Source organism: Rhinolophus hipposideros (genome assembly GCF_964194185.1).
Source record: "Rhinolophus hipposideros genome assembly, chromosome: 23".
In the NCBI taxonomy this organism is placed as follows: domain Eukaryota; kingdom Metazoa; phylum Chordata; class Mammalia; order Chiroptera; family Rhinolophidae; genus Rhinolophus; species Rhinolophus hipposideros.
Genome location: NC_138069.1, coordinates 22,081,243 through 22,103,048, shown reverse-complemented (window position 1 = coordinate 22,103,048; position 21,806 = coordinate 22,081,243). Strand labels below are relative to the sequence as shown.

General features: G+C 43.3%; 1 protein-coding gene across 2 annotated transcripts in view; it reads left to right on the top strand.

The window, feature by feature from the left end:
- HTR4 (5-hydroxytryptamine receptor 4) overlaps positions 1–17,756 on the top strand; it is a 160,674-nt gene extending 142,918 nt beyond the window's left edge. Inside the window, exon 9 of one of the 2 annotated variants that reach the window (XM_081035938.1) lies at positions 14,866–17,756. In XM_081035938.1, the coding sequence (XP_080892064.1) occupies positions 14,866–14,953 (88 nt within the window). In that variant the 3' untranslated portion in view covers positions 14,954–17,756. Of the gene's footprint in view, positions 1–8,249; positions 8,328–14,865 lie in introns of those variants that run through there. The other variant, XM_081035939.1, reaches the window with a different exon arrangement.
- The last annotated feature ends 4,050 nt before the right edge of the window (positions 17,757–21,806 follow it).

Genomic DNA, 21,806 nt, shown 5'->3' with positions numbered 1-21,806 from the left:
TTATAATCGTTATTATTAGTCTGTCCAGTACTCCAGATGGGAAGTCATCTCTGATTTCTTTACCTTCTATCTGCTTACATTTAGTCTTCAAATTCTCTTCCTTTGAAAAGACCTATATCTAGTCTTTCCAGTTTCACTGGCACCTCTTAGAGCTTATTCCCTATTACCTGATACTATGTAACTACCACTATCTTCTAATTCTTTTTTCTTTACATCTATATTGGTTCATCTATTTTTTAAATCACACATACACACGTGACACCTAACAAAAAGAAAAAGTAGAGTAACACCCCCTTAAAATTTTCCATATGCTCAAAATTTTCCATATTCAACTACGCTACTCAAAAACTTAAAATGGTCTCCAGTTGCTCATTGGTATGTCATCCACACCCACGGTACAATGACCAACTCAGAGTAGAATGAGTACAAATGGGCCAAGTCCCACTTCCTTGTCCAGCTGTCAGGTCCATATGTGACTTCTCCCCGCTTGCTGCGGTCCACTGTGCTTTTCTCCCACCACTTGTCAGTTAAAGCCAAAGCCTAGTTCATGGACAACCTCGTCTGTGAAGCCTAATCCAGCCCACCCTGGTCTAGGTCCACAGGACCTACTTCCTTGGGGTCACGATCATAATCTCCAAGGAAGGATACTCTCAGGCCCACACACAAAAGAGAAACACCCAAACTAGCTATCTCAGTATGAAGCTACCACCACAACCAACAGTACAAAGTGAAAACACCCTCTAATTGAAAAAGACCAATGAATTCATATAGATAGAGTATCTCAAGAGATAACTGAATGAAACTGCCTTATTAGTCATGCCAGGAATGTAAAGAATAATTGTTATCAATTTCATCATTAACCTCATCTCCATTCAAACTTTTATTAAACAGCCACTGTGTGCCAGGCATTATGCTAGGTGCTAATAATGCAAAAAGAAAAAAATTAGCTCCGAGGCGACAGTCTCTGTGGGCTTGACCTTGGAGCTGAAGATAGACTGGAAGAGACTCTTGCTGCATTCTGTGGCTGCTTTTACCCTGCTGGCTTCCCTGAGTGCTGGTCACTGCAGCCAGCCTGGACTGGTGATTAATCTTCTGGGTGGGTGTGCAGATAAGACACCTGGGCCAGTAGGGAACTGGCAAGTAGCTGTGGGTATCCTGAGGGTATAAGGAAACATCATACTGATGAGGGCATCTGGAAAACTTAACACCGATCATTGCACACTAGCAAGTTTCTTCTTTCCCTTTTCCTCATCAGGGATAAACTGCACTGTAACAATTTTATTATAGCTCTAACATTTGGGACATAATAAAACTCTGAGAGCCTGATAAAATCTAGGGCCTTTTCTCTAAGAATCTGACATAGGCACAGAATTGTTGATTACATTTCTAAGAAGTTCATTGACTCCCTGAAGTAAAAACCCAAGATTCGACTGTATTAGTGGATACAGCAATATTGACTTGATGAAGTCACAGAGTTCTTTCTATTGTCCTGCCTCTGGTTAGTGATGTATTTGTGTCAAAGTCATACCTACAGTCTCCAAGTGCCATTTCTGTCAACAGAATGATTCGTTGTAGAGATTACATTTCTTCACATAACCTCTTTCTTTTTTCCAAATAGCTCTATGGAAATTATCTCATAAATTGTAACAGATTTCCTATGAGCTACATAAAGGAATATGTCACTGCTTTCACTTCTAGACCCAAATGCAAGGTCTAGAAGAATGTGAGAAAATAGCTGAGATTTTGGTGAATCACTAAATCCAGTCAGAAATCAGAATTGTTTCCATAGAGATTTATGGCATACCTACTATGTGCCAAGCACTGTCAAATCTCGGCTGCTGTCTTGTCTGCAAGTCTGTTGCAAGAGGAAGAAGGCTTTTCTCTTTGGAAATTGACTGGGCTGAGCACAGCCTCCCTAACTCAGTGATAATATCGTACATTTTAACAGCATACACAAAAGCACTAGGGTGTGCATTGACAGAGTTTCTGGAAGCAGACAAAACTGGAGTAAAATCCTGATTTCAATTAAGCTCTTGAGCTGCAATTTCCTTATCTGGAAAACCTAAATTATTTCTAGAACAAGGGTCAGCAAACTACTGTTCAGCCATCAGACTATTTCTGTGTGACCCTTGAGCTAAGAATGGTTTTCACATTTGTAAAGGATTGTAAAAAACAAGCAAAAGTCGTCAATAACAAAAAACTAAACAGAAAGAAGGAAAATAAGAAGGAAGAGAAGGGAGAGGAGGAGGGGAAGAGGGGAAGAGGGAGGAGGCGAAGGGAAAGGGGGAGGAAGAGGAGAAATGCAACCGCGCCTGGATGTAGCCTCCAAAACCTAAACGTCTAGCCCTTTAGAGAAAATGTTTGCAGACTCCTGTTCTAGATTCAGAATATTTGAATCCTTGTGGCCTCTTACCAGCAGTATGATCTTGAACAAATTAGCCAACTTCTGTAATCTAATTTTTCTCATATGTCAAGTAGACGATCCTAGTGTTTATTCCTCATGATGTAAGGGTTACCTAGGTTCATGCATAAAATGTGAAGGCTGGGGTATAGGATACATGCTTACGGAATGTTATTATTGTTATTAGTGTTATCGTTACCATCATCACCAATTCTTTCGAGGATGTTTGTGAGTATTAAATGAGATAGCGTCCGTTAAACACACAGGATGGTGCCCTTCCCAAGGAGGCACTAACCTCGTTATTATCACCACCATCACCATCATCCTCATAGTTTCCAAAGCTCTTTCACATACATCCTCTCACTAGAAGCTCCCAACAACCCAGTGGTCCCGATGATCTTCCTCTAAAAAAATGAGAAACTGAAGCTCAGAGAAGTGAAGGGCTAGACCCTGAGCCAGGACGAGGCAGAATATAGACTAGCGCTCGATTTTGTGTTCTGAGCATGCTCGTTCCACACCATGTTGCCTCGCCATCAAAACATCTGAGGATCTGTTGTTTGTTAGTTTTCTCCAAATGATATACTTTGAGTCCTGGGAGCCTGACAAGGCAGGCAAACACGACTGTGTTCTTCCCTGGCAAGGCTCTGCAGACAGGAAGCTGGGATAATTGGATTCCAGCCATTCGATCTTAGGACTGCATTTGTAACCAGCCAACTGCTGATGACCAAGCCTAATGGAAAAAGCCCTGACCAAACAAACATAAGCCTCCCACAGCACCTCATTGTTTATGCTGCAGAGAGTGAAATTCATCAACAGCAGCCAACACCCTTCTAATAGTTCCTATCCAAGACAGAGATGGCTTCAGAACGTGCCAGACCTTAGTCTGCCACTGGGGACAAGCAGCGAGCAGTACCTGGAGTAGGGATGTGTGAGGTGAGGGGCCAGGACATATTTGACAGCAGAGCTGGTGGTGTGTGTGCTCTGATCAGAACTGCATTTTATTTGGTGTTGGCCAAAGGCTAAAACATATTTGAGCAAAATGTGCACTCAGAGTGATATTTAAAGCAAGTTGTTAAGATCATAGTGGTACAGCATTTGAGTGTGTTGATGACTATAAAAATAGGTAACGTTTCAATGTTTGCTCGCGTAAAGAGTCCCTGCCATTTCCTACCAACTTTGGCTTAAACCAACTTTAGCTCAGATTGCTTTTAAGACAGTAGATTCCAATAGACTGTTGTTGAGCTATGTAAAGTTGTTTTTCCTAATATTGTTGCTGCACAAATAACGAAAATTACCCCCAAAGGAGCTTCAGCATTGCCCCTGATGTATTGGGCGGAATAAATGGAAGTACACTTTGTAGGTAGTGATTTGTCATACTGGGAGAAGCTAATGATCTTCCTCTAATGATGGCAGTAAGCTGTGATTTGTTCCTCAACTGTTGTCCAGGAGATGCAGAGCTCTCGTTCCGAGGAAGAGAACGAGATGACCTCCCTGCCCAGGGAACACACCCCTGTAGTTCCCTGTGTTGGGCCAGATGTAGTCTTCTGAGCCTATGGCAAATGATTGTAAAGTGTTAACTCAATATTGTGGATAAGACCCTTTTAGGTAGCCAAGAGTTCTTCCCATAGTAACTAGAGTGGAGCTAATCAGAAAAGCCAGGGTTCTTAGAATGTCAAAGCAGGTTGCCGGAGCCATCCAGGTGTTTGAAGCACTCTGGGCCTTTATTCTATAGATCCCAGCTCTCTGCCTGGCTTCTCCCCTCTGCCTGCCACCAAGCCTTATCTTCTCAGCTTTGAGTTTTCCTAACACCTGCTGCCAGGCAGTTAGCTAACCATCAACCAATCCCTGGCCTATCATATCACCATCCAAACACTGCCAAGGCAGCCTGCATTGTGCGGCTTTCTGGGTCTGTGACCTACCCCAGCTCTGTCCCAAGCTGCTAGACAGAGGCCTTGCCTGGAGCAAACATGTTTGGACTTCAGGAAGGTAAAGCTGACCATTTTGCATGGTCTAGTGTGATCACTGAAAGTCGTCTACATTGTCCGGGCAGGGCAAGGGGATGGGTGACTTCTTTTCCATTCGAACGTTCACGATGCCATTCTTAGGGGTTTGTAGTGAGTAAAAATAAAGTAATGTCAAAGAGCTTTTCAGATGATGGTCTACAGTACAAATGTAAGAAACAGTCTCTGTATATAAAAAACATAATTTCAACTGGGTATGGTTTTACATGATCACTCTCGCCAGTAAAAATGCAAAAAGCCAGAAGTCAGATGAAAACTATCCCAGGCTGGCCGAGTGGCTCAGGCGGTTGGAGCTCCATGCTCCTAACTCCGAAGGCTGCCGGTTCGATTCCCACATGGGCCAGTAGGCTCTCAACCACAAGGTTGCGGGTTCAACTCCTCGAGTCTCACAAGGGATGGTGGGCTCCAACCCCTGCAACTAGCAATGGCAACTGGACCTGGAGCTGAGCTGCGCCCTCCACAACTAAGACTGAAAGGACAACAACTTGACTTGGAAAAAAGTCCTGGAAGTACACACGGTTCCCCAATAAAGTCCTGTTCCCCTTTCCCAATAAAATCTTTAAAAAATAAAAAAAATAAAACTATCCTGTTAATTCAGCAAGGTTGGCATGGATAGAGGACAGTTGATAAGGTGTTTAACACAAATTTTAAAATTTCTGAAAATCTAAATTTTTATTTTATATTAGTGTGTTAAATTTTATCTTAACATTACTTCAATGTGTAACATTAGTCATAGCTCCCACTTTTAAGTGTAGTGCAGTGCAAAAAAAAGTACTTGTAAGAATTAGATCTGAGATTTTCATAAGGAAAAGTCATGTTTTTTTGCCAGAATTTGCTTACTACTTTCAGACATATCTATAACTTACCTACACATTGCACTCTCAAGAGTTCACTCATTAGACACATTATGGGTTGTATCCAAGAAAAACAATATTGTTACTTGCATTTTAAAGGAAATATATAAACAAATGTGTAAGAGTAGTTAAATTTTGAATTAAATATTAAGTGTTATAAAAGAACATCTGTGTGATTGTGTGTGAATATATATCTATATGTACCCATAGGTATATTAATATATACACACGCACCAAGTATTAGTTATTATATATGTAATATATTTAATAGTTTACAATTGTATTATCCCATGTGTAATTCTAGCCCCACAGGAATACTCGAAACCACTGAATTGTGGAAAACCCGGAGCGAAGGAGTCGTTTCAGCTCCTCTTGTGCTAACACGCAACATGGCTCCTAGTGTTTGAGTGGCTGGGTCCTGATTGTCTGATTTCCAGGAAAGCATGTCATGCAAAGAGATCCCCAGATATTTAAATCTTTAACGGATTATTTATAGCCCACTGAAAGTTTCTGAGTTTCTTTCTTAAATTTCCAGGTCAGCATATGAATTATTGAAATTGGCAATTTTCACAGAATATATGTCTTGTTCAGAAGGTAACCGTTAGAGAGCTCTGTCAGTGAAGGATATACACCAGGGCATATCGTTGGACTACGAAGGATTAGAAAGAACCACTTGAAGGAAGAAAAAGTTGGGGGTCCAATTCCCCATTTAACATAAAGTTTGCCTGGAGCTTTACCAGCTAGCATTTAGTGAGCACGTGCATGCCAGGCACGATGAGTGCATGGTGAGTATGCCCTGCTCCAGTTAACGCTCACCCTAACTCGCTCAGGGAGGTACTGTTCTTATTCCTATGTTATTGATAAAGAGGGTGGGGCGTGGGAGTTCCAAGGTTGTCAGGCTACCAAGTAATGGAGCTGAAACTAGAATACTGGATATTGGACTCTCCACCACTGTTACCGTGTTTCCCCGAAAATAAGACCTAGCCGGATCATCAGCTCTAATGCATCTTTTGGAGCAAAAATTAATTGAAGACCTGTTATTATTTTAATATGAGACCCAGTCTTATAACATAACATAACAACATAACATAACAACATAACATAACGTAACATAACATAACATAACATAACATAACATAACATAACATAACATAACATAACACCAGGTCTTATATAATATAAGACCGGGTCTCATATTAATTTTTGCTCCAAAAGACGCATTAGAGCTGATGGTCTGGCTTGGTCTTATTCTTGGGGAAACACAATACCTAGCTAACGGTCAATAAAATACCTAACTACACTAGATGAATAAGTCATGATTTCTACCTGCAAGAAGCTCGTAGTTTTTTCTGGAAACATGCTATTTAAATTCATGTACAGGTTGCCTTTAACACACTCCATCAAGGGCTATCCCAAGGCTGCTTATATTGTCAAATAAATTATAGAAGCAGAAAGTGCTACACATGCATAAAAGAGGGAAAGGGAATATCACATTGAGGTGGTCTGAGATGGCTGTGTAGAGGAAGTGGCCATATATACCCAACAATATTTCAACGATTCTTCAACATAGACATTTCATAGATTAGCTAAAGAAGGAAGAAGAGAGCCAAAAAAAAGTATGGTCTGTGCTTTTTAACCTTATGGTGAATTATTTTAATCATATTGCCCTTTAAAATCCTAATTCCAAGGTCCTGGCTTTCTGCCTGGCCTCTTGCTTCATCTGAAGTGGAACTTAAGGTCTTGATGAGGGAAGAAGTGGGCAGATTTAGGAGAGCGTTTTGGAACCGGGAGCCATGAAGGTGTGGAGAGGATATTTGGATGGGGTTTCCTAATACAGCGAGGGTTTAGGGTATCTCTGGGAAATACAAGGGAGCTATGGATGACTTTTCCCTCTTAGAATGGGACTCAAAGCTCAAGAAGTAAAGAACCTCATTGCTAGCCTGGTCCAGAATCTGCCTGGGGAGTGGGGGACACAGGAAGCTAAGGCTTTTAGAAGGGAGGATCTGAGAATCATGATGCTCAGAGTTTAAGGTGTGTGCTTCTGAGTCAGAGGGCCTCCTGGGGTCAAGTGTGTGATGGTTTTCCTTCCAGATAACTAGATTATCTTGATCACACTGCCTCTAAGCCTTACGTTCCTCACCAGAAAATGGGGGTTAATAGTACCTACCCCACAAGGTTGACATGAGTATTACATGGGATATTGATATTATATATGGGAAGGTTATATGGGATAATTCACATAAGGAGAGCAGGATGGGACCTGGCTAGCGATACAAAGAAGAAGGGGAGGAGAGTGGCTTTCTGTGCATGTTTTGTCCACGACACCATGAAAGGTAACTCAGAACAGTTGCCTTACATTCTGACTTAGCTGCTAACCAGCTTGGTGCCCTTGGACAGATACTTTCCTCTGTGTGCCTGTTTCCTTTCTTGATAAATTAAAGTAGTACCTGCACTGGGAATCGACCAGGTTGTTGTGAGACTCAAATGAGATACTAGCTGTAAAAAGTGCTTTTTATTTTTTTAAGTATATATTTAATCAGTGTAAATAAATGATGATGCATTTGTTTTATTGGTTAGAATTCTTTGGTTCCTGAAAACTAAAGATTGAGATTTGGAATGAGACCAGCCTGGGTTTGAATTCAGATTCTGTCATTCGGTAGAATTGGAACAAGATTTAACATGTCTGTGCCTGTTTCGTTACATGTAAGACGTGGACAATAATGTGTATGTTTTAGGGGTTTAGTGATGATTCAACATATACATCAAATGTCTTTGTAGACGTAGGTGTGGCATAATCGTGGTGTGCAGTAGTTATGCTGTCATCCTTATCTCCGCCCCAAGTAAGGAACTACTAGAATGCTCCGTTAGACTGAGATCACCTGTCCACTAACCTCGGTGTTTTCTTTCTTTTTTCTTTCTCCACTTCTGCTTGGCTCTCCCTCATCTGTGGCTGTTTTCTGTTTCAACTAAAAGTGGCTGTTCCTCTGTCTCCAGCTTCCTTCTGCTCTTCTGCAATAGACCAGTTCCTGTCTAACTCTGAGCGTATTCTGTAAGTCTGTCACTGCGTTGTGAGTCTGTCTGTGTTTGTCAATGCACATCTTCCTATAAAATGTCCTTGGATGCTGCACATTCTTTTGTCCTCACCAGACCAGGTTGAGTCCAATGAGTACATCACATAACGTGGAAACATCATGGTGGTTGGCAGAGATGCAGCAAGCCCAGAGTTGGCTCTTGATTGTTATTGATCTGAAAGCCAAAGATTCCTATGATTTGGAAGCTTTGCTTTATTTTCTATTCCTTAATTTTTAAATTTTGTGTTGGGCTTCTTCTGTGTTCTGGGAGCACAGCCTCCCCAAGTCCTCTGGATGAGGAGCCCGCCATGGAACTGAATTCAGCCAGTGTAATCATCGTTCTCAGTGGTTCTCTCATCCGGGTCATCCCAGGCCCCCATTCGTCCCATGTCTCATTGGCTATACATGGTGAATTCCTTCATCTTTTCCAAACAAACGATTGCAATTAAACCCAGGTGTTTTTTGGTTTTTTTTTTTAAGTCTTTTGCATTTTTAAAACTCCTTTTATTTTGAAACATGTTTATATCTATAAAAAAGTAGTACAGCACCTTCCCGTATACCTTCCACATAGCCTTCCCTAAGGCTAACATTTTGCATAACCAGGGGACATCTATCAAAGCTGGAAAATTGGCATTTATCGGGTACTACAGACATTATTTGAATTCCCCCAGTATCAAATCAGATTTTGAGTCAAAGTTATTATTTTGAATTTCCATTGTAAGTTATTCTACACTACAATGATGCCCTGAGGGACGTGTGAAATGTTTTCCTCTGCGTTAAATGACCCTCATTGAGTTTGTTGTGTTGATTTTTGTTGACCTTCTCTTCTCTTTGCACACATGCGCTATCATTTTTTTTCATACAATCACCTATTTCCACTAGCATTGCATATTTCCCTTCTAGTTTCCAGGCTCTCCTCTGCTGTGTGTGGAAGAACTAACTTTCCAGAGCTATACGCAAACTAAGTTTAAATAGTCTCTAAACTGAGAAAGGCAGCGAGAAAAGTCCACACCTTTGTGACAACTACTCTGATGATTCAGAGATCTTGAAAAAGAACAAACAAACAAAAAACACCTCGGTGTAGGTTTCCGTGTAGTTAAGGTCACCAGACGCCTGACCTTGGGATAAATGAAGTGTTACTAGTAAAAGATTCACAGAAACACATACGTACACATGCCCCTCTGTTTGTTCATTTTCTCCCGACGCGTCGGGTTTTTCTAAATGAATAGCTTGACGACAAAAAGTCTTATGCCCACAACCTAAACTGTGTTTCTTTTCTCTTTATACACATTCTTTCTCTGACTCCTTGTATCAGTCTGCTCTGGCTGCCGTAACAAATACCATAGACTGAGTGGCTCAAACAACAGACATTTATTTCTCACAGTGTTAGATGCTGGGAAGTCCAAGATCAAGGTGCCTGAACATTCACGTCTTCCTGTTTTGGAGACAGACACCTTCTCATGGAATCCTCCCGTGGTGGGGGTAGGGTGGGACGATGGGATTACTCAACTCTGGTCTCTCTTCCTCTTATAAGGACACTAATCTCATCCTGAGGGTCCCACCATGTAGGATATACTCTTAGAGCACTGACCATTCCTCAAACAAGGCATGCCACTCTGTGCCCTTTCCTGCCTTGGCACCTTTTCCTAGCCCATGCTGTGCCTCTCCTGCCCTCACTGTCCCCATGACCAATGCATCAATAGGTCCCGTCAGCTCTATTTTCTAGATATATCCTGAACCTGACTACTTCTCAACGTGCCCACTGCTACCATCCTACATCTCTGAGCCACCAACATCCCTGTATACCTTGAAAATCACCTACGACATGCAAAAGCATGGCTATACAAAGAGGTCCACATCCTAATCCCTAAAACCTGTGACTTTATTACCTTAGATGGCAAAAGGGACTTTGCAGATGTGATTACACTACTTATCTTGAGATGGGAAGGTTAACCTAGATGATCTGTGTGGACCCCCTGTAATCACAAGCATCCTTATCACAGAGAGGCCTGAGTGTCAGTCAGCGAAGGAACTGTTATGTTGAAAGCAGAGGTCAGAGCAGTGAGGCCATAAACCAAGGAATGTGAGCAGCCTTGAGTCCGGAAGCCGAAAAAGGAAAGGAATGGGGTCGTCCTCTAGAACCTCCAGGAAGAATGCAGCTCTGCCCAACACTTTGATTTTAGCCCACTGACACCCATTTGGAACTTCTCACCTCCAGAGCTGTAAGATAATACATTTGTGTTCTCTAAGCCAGTCAATTTGTGGTCATTTGTTCCAGCAGCCATAGGAAGCTAATCTACCTAATTTGCCTCTGGGCTCCCACCCCGACCTCAGTGGTGAGTCCCCGCTGAGTCTCAGCTCTCATCTCACACGGGCGCTCCCCCACGCTGCTCTCACAGCACCAGCCTGCCCCTTCCAAAGGGGCCTTTGCATTTGCCACCCCTCTGACAGCCTCCTCCTGGTTAACTCTCTCCATCTTGTGCTTCTCATCTCTGTCACTCGGTCACACTCCCCTGACATACTGACCTCAGCCACATCCCGCCATGAATGCTCTCACAGCAGCACTCAATACCTCTCATTCCTAACACTTCTCATGGCTGTGCTTTTGCATTGAATGGTGGGTCTCCCTCACCACACTGCAAGGTCCATGGGAACGGCGACCACGGAGACTTTTCTCATTGCCCTGATATCTCCAGGACATGGCACAGTGCCCAGACTGTGGCAGGCACTCAAAATACGTTTTTAAGTAAATAAGTGGCTGCATGAATAAATGCCTAGGATTTGAAAGTCTTATTCCTCGCTCAACACCCAGAAAATAGCCAAGGTAAGATCCTTGTTTCCAGGTGATGGGTATCCAGCGTCCGTGAAACTCTGCCTTAAGGTTGAATCCCGTTAAAGCCATGCACCTTATATTTTAATAGTTAAAACATCTTCTTGCAAGCATCTGTGTGAGCACTGCCGTACAGGGAAGGGCTGGGGTGATATGAAATAAAGTCTAATTATTTCCTTATAATGTCAGGCTGGCCTGGCAGAGGGGGGCTATTATTATTGTGCTACTAATTGCCACATGCAGGCTGCTCTAAGTGCAATGCTAATTGCTCCGTGAATGAATTGTAGACTCAGGTAATTATCAAATCTAATGTAGCTCCCCTCGTGTTTGAGTAAATTAATACAAAGGGGAGAAGCAACCCAGCTTAGAGGGAGCTGCTTCCTGCCTTGCTGCTGCTTGGGAAACTGCAGAGAGTTTTCATTTGGACTTGAGACTGCCCAGGTACACTCACACATCTGGGGTCTGCTTTCCTCCAGTGTCACTGTGGGGACAGAGCCAGGGGTGCAGTTTCCAGACTCTCGGCCTCACATGGAAAGGTGCTGGCTCAGGTGGTAAATGGCCATCAACTGTGATTGGATGGCCATCAGCTGTGGCTAGTTGGCCATCAGCTGTAACCCGTAAGCCATTGGCCAGTAATATAACTGCCGTGGCTATGCTAGCAGAAAATGGGGGCTAGCAAGAAGATGGTGGCTGAGCCTGCAAGCGGCACGGTGAGGGTTGCAAACAGTGTTTCTCCTGCTTCCTGTGTCTCCAACCCAGCCTCCAGTGAGACTATAGTGGTGTGACTCCCCTACCTATGGCTCCGTGGGTGTTCCTTTTTGGCTTCACCATGTCCTGCGTTCTTATGTGGGGAGCGGGAGCAGAGACCCCACAGGCCGCCCTGTGTGACAAATGGCGCAACATCCTCATTTATCATTATCCTTAGAGTGTCTTCTACATAAGCATGCACTTCTGGGATATCCCTGTATCTCAGATACCGGAGTACAGCCCCATTTCACAGGGGTGTTAGGTTCTGAAACCTTTTTTGAAGACCCGTATTTAAGTCATTAAGCAACTCATTAACTCAGAGGCAAGAGCAATGGGCAGGAGTCTGACTATGGTCCTGGCCAGGCCCCGCCACTCACTTACCATGATGCTCAAATAATCACTCAACTGCTCTGTGCCTCATTTTCCTCCTCCTTATAGTATTGGTTTTACTCTCTGCCTTGCCTGGACTGCAGAACTACTTTTAAAAGATTGTGTATGGAAAAATCCATTAGTGCTGCTTTAGTGTGCCTGCTTACCAAATGAGAGCTTGTGACTCTGAGAAGGGAGAAAGGCAAGAGAGGGGAATTTCCTATATCTTGAGTCCTTTCAGGTTTTACCTATAAAGGAAGTAAAAAAGGAAAATATTTGTAAACAATAAAGTGCTATATATATATGTATATATATATATATATTTACACTTATGTATATTGCCTTTGTTACATACTCGTAACTAAATGGGGTATTGAGGGAAAGAACTAGATAGAATAATTTCCGTTTCAATATGTTGAGATTCTACTCTGTGCCAGACCTCGTGCTAATGTCTTCATACATTACGTTATTTAATCCAGACACCAGTACTAGGAGGTAGGTGTCATCACCTTCAGTTACAGAGGAGGAAAGTGAGGCAGAGGGAGATGAAATAACTTGCTAACCCTCACAAAGCTGGTAAGTGGTAGAGTGGGTTTGGGAACTCAGTCTAGCTCAAGGGCTGTCAATCTTGGCACTATTGATCTTTGGGGCCAGATAATTCTTTGTTGTGGGAGATTATGCTACGTATTGGACAATGTTTAGCAGCATCCCTGGTCTCTACCCCCTTCCATGACACCCAGAAATGCCTCCGCAGTGGTCTTGTTGAGACCCACTGTTCTAACTGTATACCTTGTCCGTGGGCTGTGTGAGGATGAGCTGTGTGGGCTGTGTGAGTGTTGGCATCAGACAGACCAGGTTTGATGGCGTGTATCTTCACATATTACCTGTATTCCCTTGGGCACGTCATCGAAGCTACGCATCATTTTGCTGAACTGAAAAATGAACATAATACTATCTCAGAGGGCTGTTGTGAAGATTAAATGAGGTAATTCATGGAGAGGGCTTAGTACATTTCCTGGTAGACACAAACCAATCAGTACAAGTCAGCAATAAATTATTATAATTCAAAGCAAAGCATTAATGTAATTCATAACAAACCACCAACTTGGTTGACAACATATAATGCCAAATAATGGGCAGGTGTGTGTGTGTGTGTGTGTATTTGTTTTACTGAATGGCTTTGCACTGGCCTCAGAGAAGTGAGTGTTGATGGTGCCCCTAAACCCACATGCTGGAATCTGGGTTACTGATGACAAGAACCACTTGCAACGGAGAATGATTTTTTTAAATTAAAGTTTACTGGGGTGACAATTGTTAGTAAAGTTACATAGATTTCAGGTGTACAATTCTGTATTACATCATCTATAAATCCCATTGCATGTTCACCACCCAGCGTCAGTTCTCCTTCCATCACCATATATTTGATCTCCTTTACCCTCATCTCCCTCCCCCCACCCCCTTACCCTCTGGTAACCACTAAACTATTGTCTGTGTCTATGAGCTTTGTTTCTCATTTGTTTGTCCTGTTCTTTTGTTGTTTTCAATTTTATATACCAAATAGCAGGGAAATCATGGTTCTCTGCTTTTTCTGTCTGACTTATTTCGCTTAGCATTATACTCTCAAGATCCATCCATGTTGTCACAAATGGTCCTATTTCATCTTTTCTTACCGCCGAATAGTATTCCATTGTGTATATATACCACAACTTCTTTATCCATTCATCTATCGAAGGACATTTTGGTTGTTTTTATGTCTTGGCCACCGTAAACAAAGCTGCAATGAACATTGGAGCACACGTGTCTTTATGGATAAATGTTTTCAGATTTTTTTGGTAGATACCCAGAAGAGGGATTGCTGGGTCATATGGTAATTCTATTCATAATTTTTGGAGGATCCTCCACACTGCCTTCCATAGCGGCTGCACCGGTCTGCATTCCCACCAAGAGAATGATTTAAATACAATTAACATATTGCATGCAACTGTGTGATCCTGCAGAAAAATAATAAACACTTGTCAAGTAGTCAGTTTCACTGTGATGCTTAGAGTCAGCTTGCTGTTTGATTCATCTAATGGATTTACTGTTCCAAATGTCACCGAAAGGAACCAAAAGAACAAATACAGTTACATTGTTTTCCAGGCTCAGAGTGGTTTAGTAATTTCGGTCAGCACTTTGATGTTGCCGGAACCATCCCTGGTAGAGAGAACTTAGCATCTGCAGGTACAGCTTTGAGGTGCTACATAGGGTCCATCTTGCTGAGTAACACAAGAGCAGTAGGGTTTATTGGGAGAAAAGACATCTGGGTTCTAGTCCCAGCTCTGCGACTCCCTATCTGTGTACCCCTGGGCCTGGCCTTTCCTTCAGGCCTTCAGCTCCTCACCTTTAAAATGAGCAATTTGGATCCATTTCTTGGGACGTCCCTCTCAATGACATACTACCCATATCCAGCCCCACCTCACCATGCTCTGGGAAGCACGCAGTAGAAAGAAAATCACGATTGGTGGGCATGCTCTCTTTGGTGCATTTGAAGGATGCCTGTAGAATTCTCACGCTTTCTTTCCTTTCTCCCTAGGTACACAGTTCTGCACAGCAGATATCACCAGGAACTCGAGAAACTGCCCATACACAATGACCCAGAATCCCTGGAATCATGCTTCTGATGGAGGACATGGCTTACAACTAAGCCATTCATTCCCATTCATGTCTGCATGAACAGGGCACCCTGGCACCTCTCCTGACCCCCATCACCACCAGTGAGGCGCGAGGTGGTGGGGCTGAGGGCCCAGGGACGGTACATGGAGATCAGTGTTGGCTAGCACCCAAGGCCAGAGCATGGAGGCTCTCAGAGTTGAGAAGGAACTTGAGGCATCGTCAGATCCAGCCTCCCACCAGTGCAGGAGCAGCATGTTCCACAGCACCCCTGGACGTTGGTTAGTCTCTGCTTGCACACCTCTAGAGACAGGAGCTCAGGACCTCCAAGCTTTCATTATAAGGCAGTTCTTTTCTGTGTTGGAACACAAGTCTGTCATTGCTCCAGCTTCCATCTGGGCCATGCAGTTGGCCCCCTCTTGCCCTTGAGAGCCCTTGGATATTAGAAGACAATAAGCTGCCACCCACTCACCCTTTTAATTCCTCTTTCTAAACTACACAGATCCAATTTTCTCTCCATTCTGGCCGTCTGCTTCTGGACATGCTTTGGTGGGTGAATTAATCGAGGCTCTTTTAATGAAATTAGGTTGACATCAAAGCCAAGGGACCCATCCAGAAGCACATAAACACTGATAAGTGAAGTATCAGTAGTTTTCAGTTCATAGACGTGAACATTTTTCTTTTATCTTGAATGTAGATTTTGTAAACTCTGCTTCAGTTTTGGTTTCAGATCCATTACCAAAAGGCATCTTTATAGCCAGTCTGATGTGGACATGTGTTTCAAGGTGACATTTTCTCATTGGCATACTGGCTTTGAGGTCTTTTGGAATGGATCTTGATTCACTTCCCTTCCATGACAATGGGAAATGGACCCATGCCTTTACTGAGAATGCTGATTGAGAACAGCTTTACAACTCATATTTGGGGAGGGAAAAGGGGGTGCTGCAATCAGACACCTTTCAGGGACTTTCAGGGCTCTGTGCTGAGGCAGCGGCTGGTCTCAGGCAGGGCAGCTGCTGGGCAAAGACAGAACCACAGCCCAACTTCCTTGGGACACTTCATTGGCCCCTGTCTGTGAAGCTCCTAGGGCTACCACTTTTCCTCATCTTTACCAGCACCTCCCCTCCTCCAACCTCCTAAGGAGATATTTCCCTAATGTCAAAGCTACCACCAGATTACTTTATTGTGGGGTGAATTATCCCCCCAGGTTGAGGCTCTGACGGTAAATTTTTTTCAGTTGCCTTTCTTTTGGCTGCTGATAAAAACCCTATTGAAAAGATTGATTGCTGGTCCTCATAGGGAAACCGAGGGAGCAACCAACATGGGTGGATGGGTGGCTGGGGGTGGGGGGCTCATATCTCCCCCACCCTACAAGACAAAGGTATGCCAGAAGTTCCTAACCTTACCAGTTCTCCTGGTCCTTCCACTTGCTCTATGACCCTTTTTTTCTTCCTGAGTAATCTTAGAAGTTGCACTTGCCTCCTCATCACCTATTTCATTCATGAGGGCAGAACCCATTACCTCTTCCTCTTCTCTCCGTCCCCAGATATGGTGAGAAGTATGGTCAGACTCTACATAGGACAAGGGGGACCAACCACCTGCGTTTTAGCACTGAAAGTCCCCCATTTCAGGAAACCTATTAGTCCCAGGCAAATTGGGCTGGTTGGTCACCCCAGGGGTGACCTGTATTGAGGATCATAAACCTCCTCACAGTGGCTTTCCTTTCTTCCGTTTTTCATGGAAAAGGTAGAGAGGAGTGAATCTGGGGGTCCAGAGGCCTCCACATGCTGTGGGAATGTGATCTCTGTTCTCGAAGCACAAAGAACTGCTTAGGGAAGGACTAAGACAGAGATCCTAAGAAGCAGATCACAGTGGGGAAGAATACACTGAGCCCTTTCAGGCAGCTGGTAAACTTTGTTTAATGCCCCCAAGTGGACAGGATCTACTTTTTAATACATGCGTATATACACACATACATAAACACGGTAGGATGTCTTGCCTATGAAATGCTTCTTTTCCCAGCAGCTTAGCAAACATATCTGCTTATCTAAAATATTTCTCAGTGGCAGATCTACCATATTAAAAGGCACACTGGATTCATCAGGGATCCAGAGACTACAACATAGGTGGGAAAATGAGATCTTACCGTGTCACGGGGCCGTATCTTCTGGACTCTCTGGACACGCTTCTGTGGGCCACCATGCCTGGTGTCTCTAGAGGTGATAAGCACTCTGGACCAGGGAAGGACAGCACTTGAGGGAATAGGAGCCCGTGTCACTGGTAAGAAGGTGGTCTCTTTTGCAGAGAGGGCTTCAAGGCAAACTTTGCTGTCTCTTTAGACAAGGGCTGGGATGATATGGGTGAGGCTCCAAACGTCCACATTGGTGGTTCAAGGGCAGGACCAGACTTGCTCTATCTGGACAGTTGCTAGCCTGGCATTACTTCAATCTCTGTCTTCTGGGAATCCAGGTAATATAGCATGTGTATGGAAGCCTCTGAAGGAGGAACCTTAGAGCTTGTCCAAGAAAGAGGAGACCTCGATCTTGCCCTCTTATCTGAGAAGGCCACCCTCTTTCTGGAAGCCTGCAGTATCAAGAAGAGGTGCTTCCAGGGAGGAGGGCGTATGCTCCAGCCCTGTCAGCCAGATTGGCCTTGACAATCAGTGGGGTGATGGGTGCTGCAACCAGACTGCCCCATGTGGGGATAAAAAAGGTTCACCTGTGTTTCTTCTCAACTTAACTCTTCCACCTGCAGGGCTATCCAGGAGGTAGCCCTGAAACTCCCTGTCCAGCTCATGGTCAGCAGCTAGAAAGCAAAAGAGATAAAAAAAAAACAACTTCTTCAACGGACATCCAAGTATGTGCTTGTAGAAAAACCAGTTTTTTCTGAGGTTTCACCTGCTCGTCTCACCAACATGTCCTCTTCATGCGGCTAACTTGCTCTTTCCTGAGAAAATTGCTGTCTAGCTGGAAAATGGGCGGTGGGCATGAGGATGGATGAGGGAGGGGGTCAAGGGCAGGGCCAGGAGTGGCTATAATTAAATTGCCTTTAATATTGTCTTCAAGTAAGAACATAAGTAGTGTCTCTTGGGTGCCATGCTGTCTATGCATTTTTCTCTTTGGTGTTGGATCTCAAAGAGAGATCAGTGTGGCTTTATTCTTTTTCTCTATTACTCAGCTTTGCTCTGGTCAAAGTCATTCCTGTAATAGCTGGTCTGAAAAGAGACTAATAATGCCTTGACCTCCTTTAGCCATCATTTGCAACATCTTTTCCATCCAGTCTAGAAAACTGAGGCCAAATATTTGGTTTGAACGTAAGCAAAGGCCAGAGTTTGGAACACCATGTCGTGGTGGGACTTAATCGGCACTAGTGTCGTTTGTCTCATCTACAAAATGGAGAAAATCTCTGAGCTGGTAGGATTATCGTGAGTGTTCCAACATGCGTCATCCAAGGGCCCTTGTTAGGAGTTTTACCAAATATGTGTCCTGCCTGTCCTGTTATTTATGTAATATTTTTATTTAAGTTAATTCACGTTTTCACTCACATAAATTTATTTTAGGAAGAAACATTATATCAGTACCCTAAATAGAAAATCAGTATTACTCGCCATAAATAGAAAGCAGCCATGGAGATAAATGACAACAAAACAAAGTCATTGAATTCTAAGGAGAAGCCAATGCTCAGAGCTTACCCAATGCTTCAGTGTTTAAAAGGGAGACGAGTGAATTTTGGAGAGCAATAGGGCCACTTCCCTTGAGGGACTCTTTAAGCTAGGAAGGGTTGAAAGAGAATGTACCAGAGATGAACTTCCAAACTTTATTAGTTAATGTGATTCAATGATAAGTTGCAGTCCACACTTTTTGGAAACGTAGACAGAAGGGACGTGAAACTGCTTATATTTTTAAGAACTGTTATAATTCAATTCAGATTAGGTTTCTCCTTTCCCTTTCCCTTTTTTTTTTTTAGCTCACCCAGAACATATCTTCGTTAATAATAATAGTAATGTAGCAATAATAAGAGAAGCTAACATTTAATGAGCTCCTTTCTGCTAGGCACTGTGGTGCTTTACATACACGATCTCATTTAACCCTCATGAAATCCTTACAAGATAAGTACCAAAATAACCCTGTTTTACAGACAAGCAAGCCTCATCTGAGAGACCTGCTGCCTGTCTAGCCCAATGAAACAGACCTGGGAACTGTGGGCTTGAACGCAAACACAGGCCGTCTGATCCTAAAGTCCCCAAGTCCTAAACACATGCAACACTGTTCATTTTTAGGATTAACGTATTCCACATTCTCGTGTTGGACCCTACGCTGGGAGAGAGCAGTGAACAAGCCAAGTGTGGCCTCCTCCCTCATCTCATGCTGCCTCAGTAAGAGTGTCGCTTTCGCATCAGCTTGGGACCTGGAGAGGAGCTGGGGAACGTGCCTATTCCTGTGGGAACCTCTGCCACTCGCTTGCTCTATTGTTCTCTTCTGCTCTCTTCTACTCTCTGAGCCTCGATTTCTATCTTTAAACAACAGAGGGATATAGGTACTAGATGGTTGATCAGCAGAAAAGGCCCTTCTGCACTGATCTTTCGTAGCCTTTTCAGTATTCAGCAGCCTGGAATCACCAAGTAACCAGCAATGGACCCTGAGAATCAGAAATGTCAGCCAAAGGAGTCAGCCACAAATATACATTTGTGTATTCCAGACATCACCAGGGCTGCTGCTCCCCAGTGGAAGGCATTTTGTCTGGGGCATATTTTTGAGTTGGAACCTTCGCACTCCGTGGAGAGGTTGCCATTGGTCCCATCAGCTCACCACAGCAGGCCCTTTGCACAAGACCTGAGCCTCTCACGGCAGCGTGGGGGGAACTGGTGATTGACTTCATTTTATAAAAAAGGAAACAGACATTGTCAGGGAAAGTGATTTGTCCAAGGACAGAGAGCATACATGGGACAGAAAACACTTTTCAGGCCACTCCATTCTAACAGACTGCTTTTCTTCCTCCTCTTGTTTAAACTTATTTGATTTCAAAATATACAAATTATATATTTTTAGACTATACAAATAATGGGTTGTACATATATTTCTGCAATTGATTCTCATTATAAAAAGTTTTAATAATATGGATACAGCAAAACACCCCTTGACTCTAACTCAATCCCACTCCCCTCCCAAGAAGTAATTCCTCTTATTGCCTGGCTTCTATAATTCAAGAAAGTGTTCTGTGTATTTACACATGTGTAAATGTACATATACAAATGCACGGTTTTGTTTTGTTCTTCTACAGAAATAAGATGAAACTATCTGTAATAATGTGCGACTTGCCTTTTTCAATGGTACACCGTCAACATCATTTCACACAGACACGTGACTCTTCGTCATTCTTTTTAGTTGCCATGTGTGCGTTTCATACAATAGACGTATAGTTTGCAGTGTTGTCTCTTTCATGTTCTGGCTGCGCCCCGTGTCTGAGTAGGGCATTTGAGGCATCGGAAAATCAGCAGCCTTCTTTTTCTGCGACTGCGCTAAACCAAGTGAAGGTCAGTGGAGTGATTTCAAGTTTAACTGGCAGCAGCAGCTCTGACTTGGCAGCTTCCCTGTGGGGAAAACCTGCCCTTCCATGGGTTCCCGCTCCCTTTGAGGGGCTGAGACAACTTTGCTCAAGTTGCACAGGCTTTGGAGTCAGACTGCCGGCTTCCTGCTTTCACCACTTCCTAGATTTGTGCGTTTGAACAAGATATTTAACCTGCTAAACCCTAATTTCCCCAACAGTAAAGTAGAGGACATAATGATCAGACACATTTTAAAGTTGTTAGTATGAGGATATATAGGAAGCATTTGGTAAACGCTTCTAAAAAATGCTTTCATACTATTATTTCCTCTTAATGGCCTCACCAGTTGTGCTTCCTGCCATTGTGGTATGTGGTCTAAGGAATAGAAAGTTATGGAAAGATTAGAAAACAAAAAACCTCTCATAATAAAGGGAGTTATAGTGAGAGCAATACTACGCCCACTTGCATCACACTTTCCAGTTGACTGAAGACTCTCGTTGGACCCTCACAACTGTCCTGTGACATGGGTATATTATTCACTATTACCATTTTACAGATGAGGAAACCAAGTCTCCAGAGTCAGGATTGTGAGCAACTCCAGGTCACCCGGCTGTCGTTTGAGGGAGTCAGAATCTGAACCCAGGTCTATTGATTTCAAATGTGAAGTCCCCGTGAGAACTGTGGTGCCAGCTATGATTTAGAGCGAGGTTGAGGACTCACACACCTGGCAGCATTAGGACAGAGACCTGATTCTCTAACATTGACAGTAATTCAGTAATCCACCCATGAAACGTTTCTTAAGGCCTTTTAAAAATATCTCAGACACTGCTCTACATGTCGGTGACACACAACTGAATGCATATGGGACAATGCAGTTCTCAGTTTACATCCTCCAGTCTGTAAACTGAGAATGGTTTTTACTTTTTTAAGTGGTTGGAAAATAAATCAAAAGGTATCTTGAGACATGTGAAAATTATGTGAAATTCAAATTTGTGTCCATAAATAAAGTTTCGAAGTAATGCAGTCGTGCCCCTTCATTGATGTATCTTCTATGGCTGCTTTCATACCACAGCAGAGTTGAGTAATTGCCACATCTGAGCCTAAAATATTTACTATCTGGCCCCATATAGAAAAGTGTGCTGACTCTTGCTGTAGGGCAATCACTATCTAACCAGTCATTCTATAGACATTTACCAAATGTCTAGTATAATAGAAATCTTCTAGGTTGGCCCTGTGGCTCAAGTGGTTAGAGCACCAGGCTCCTAGCGCCGAGGTTGACAGTTCTATTCCCACATGGGCCAGTGAGCTGCGCCCCCTAC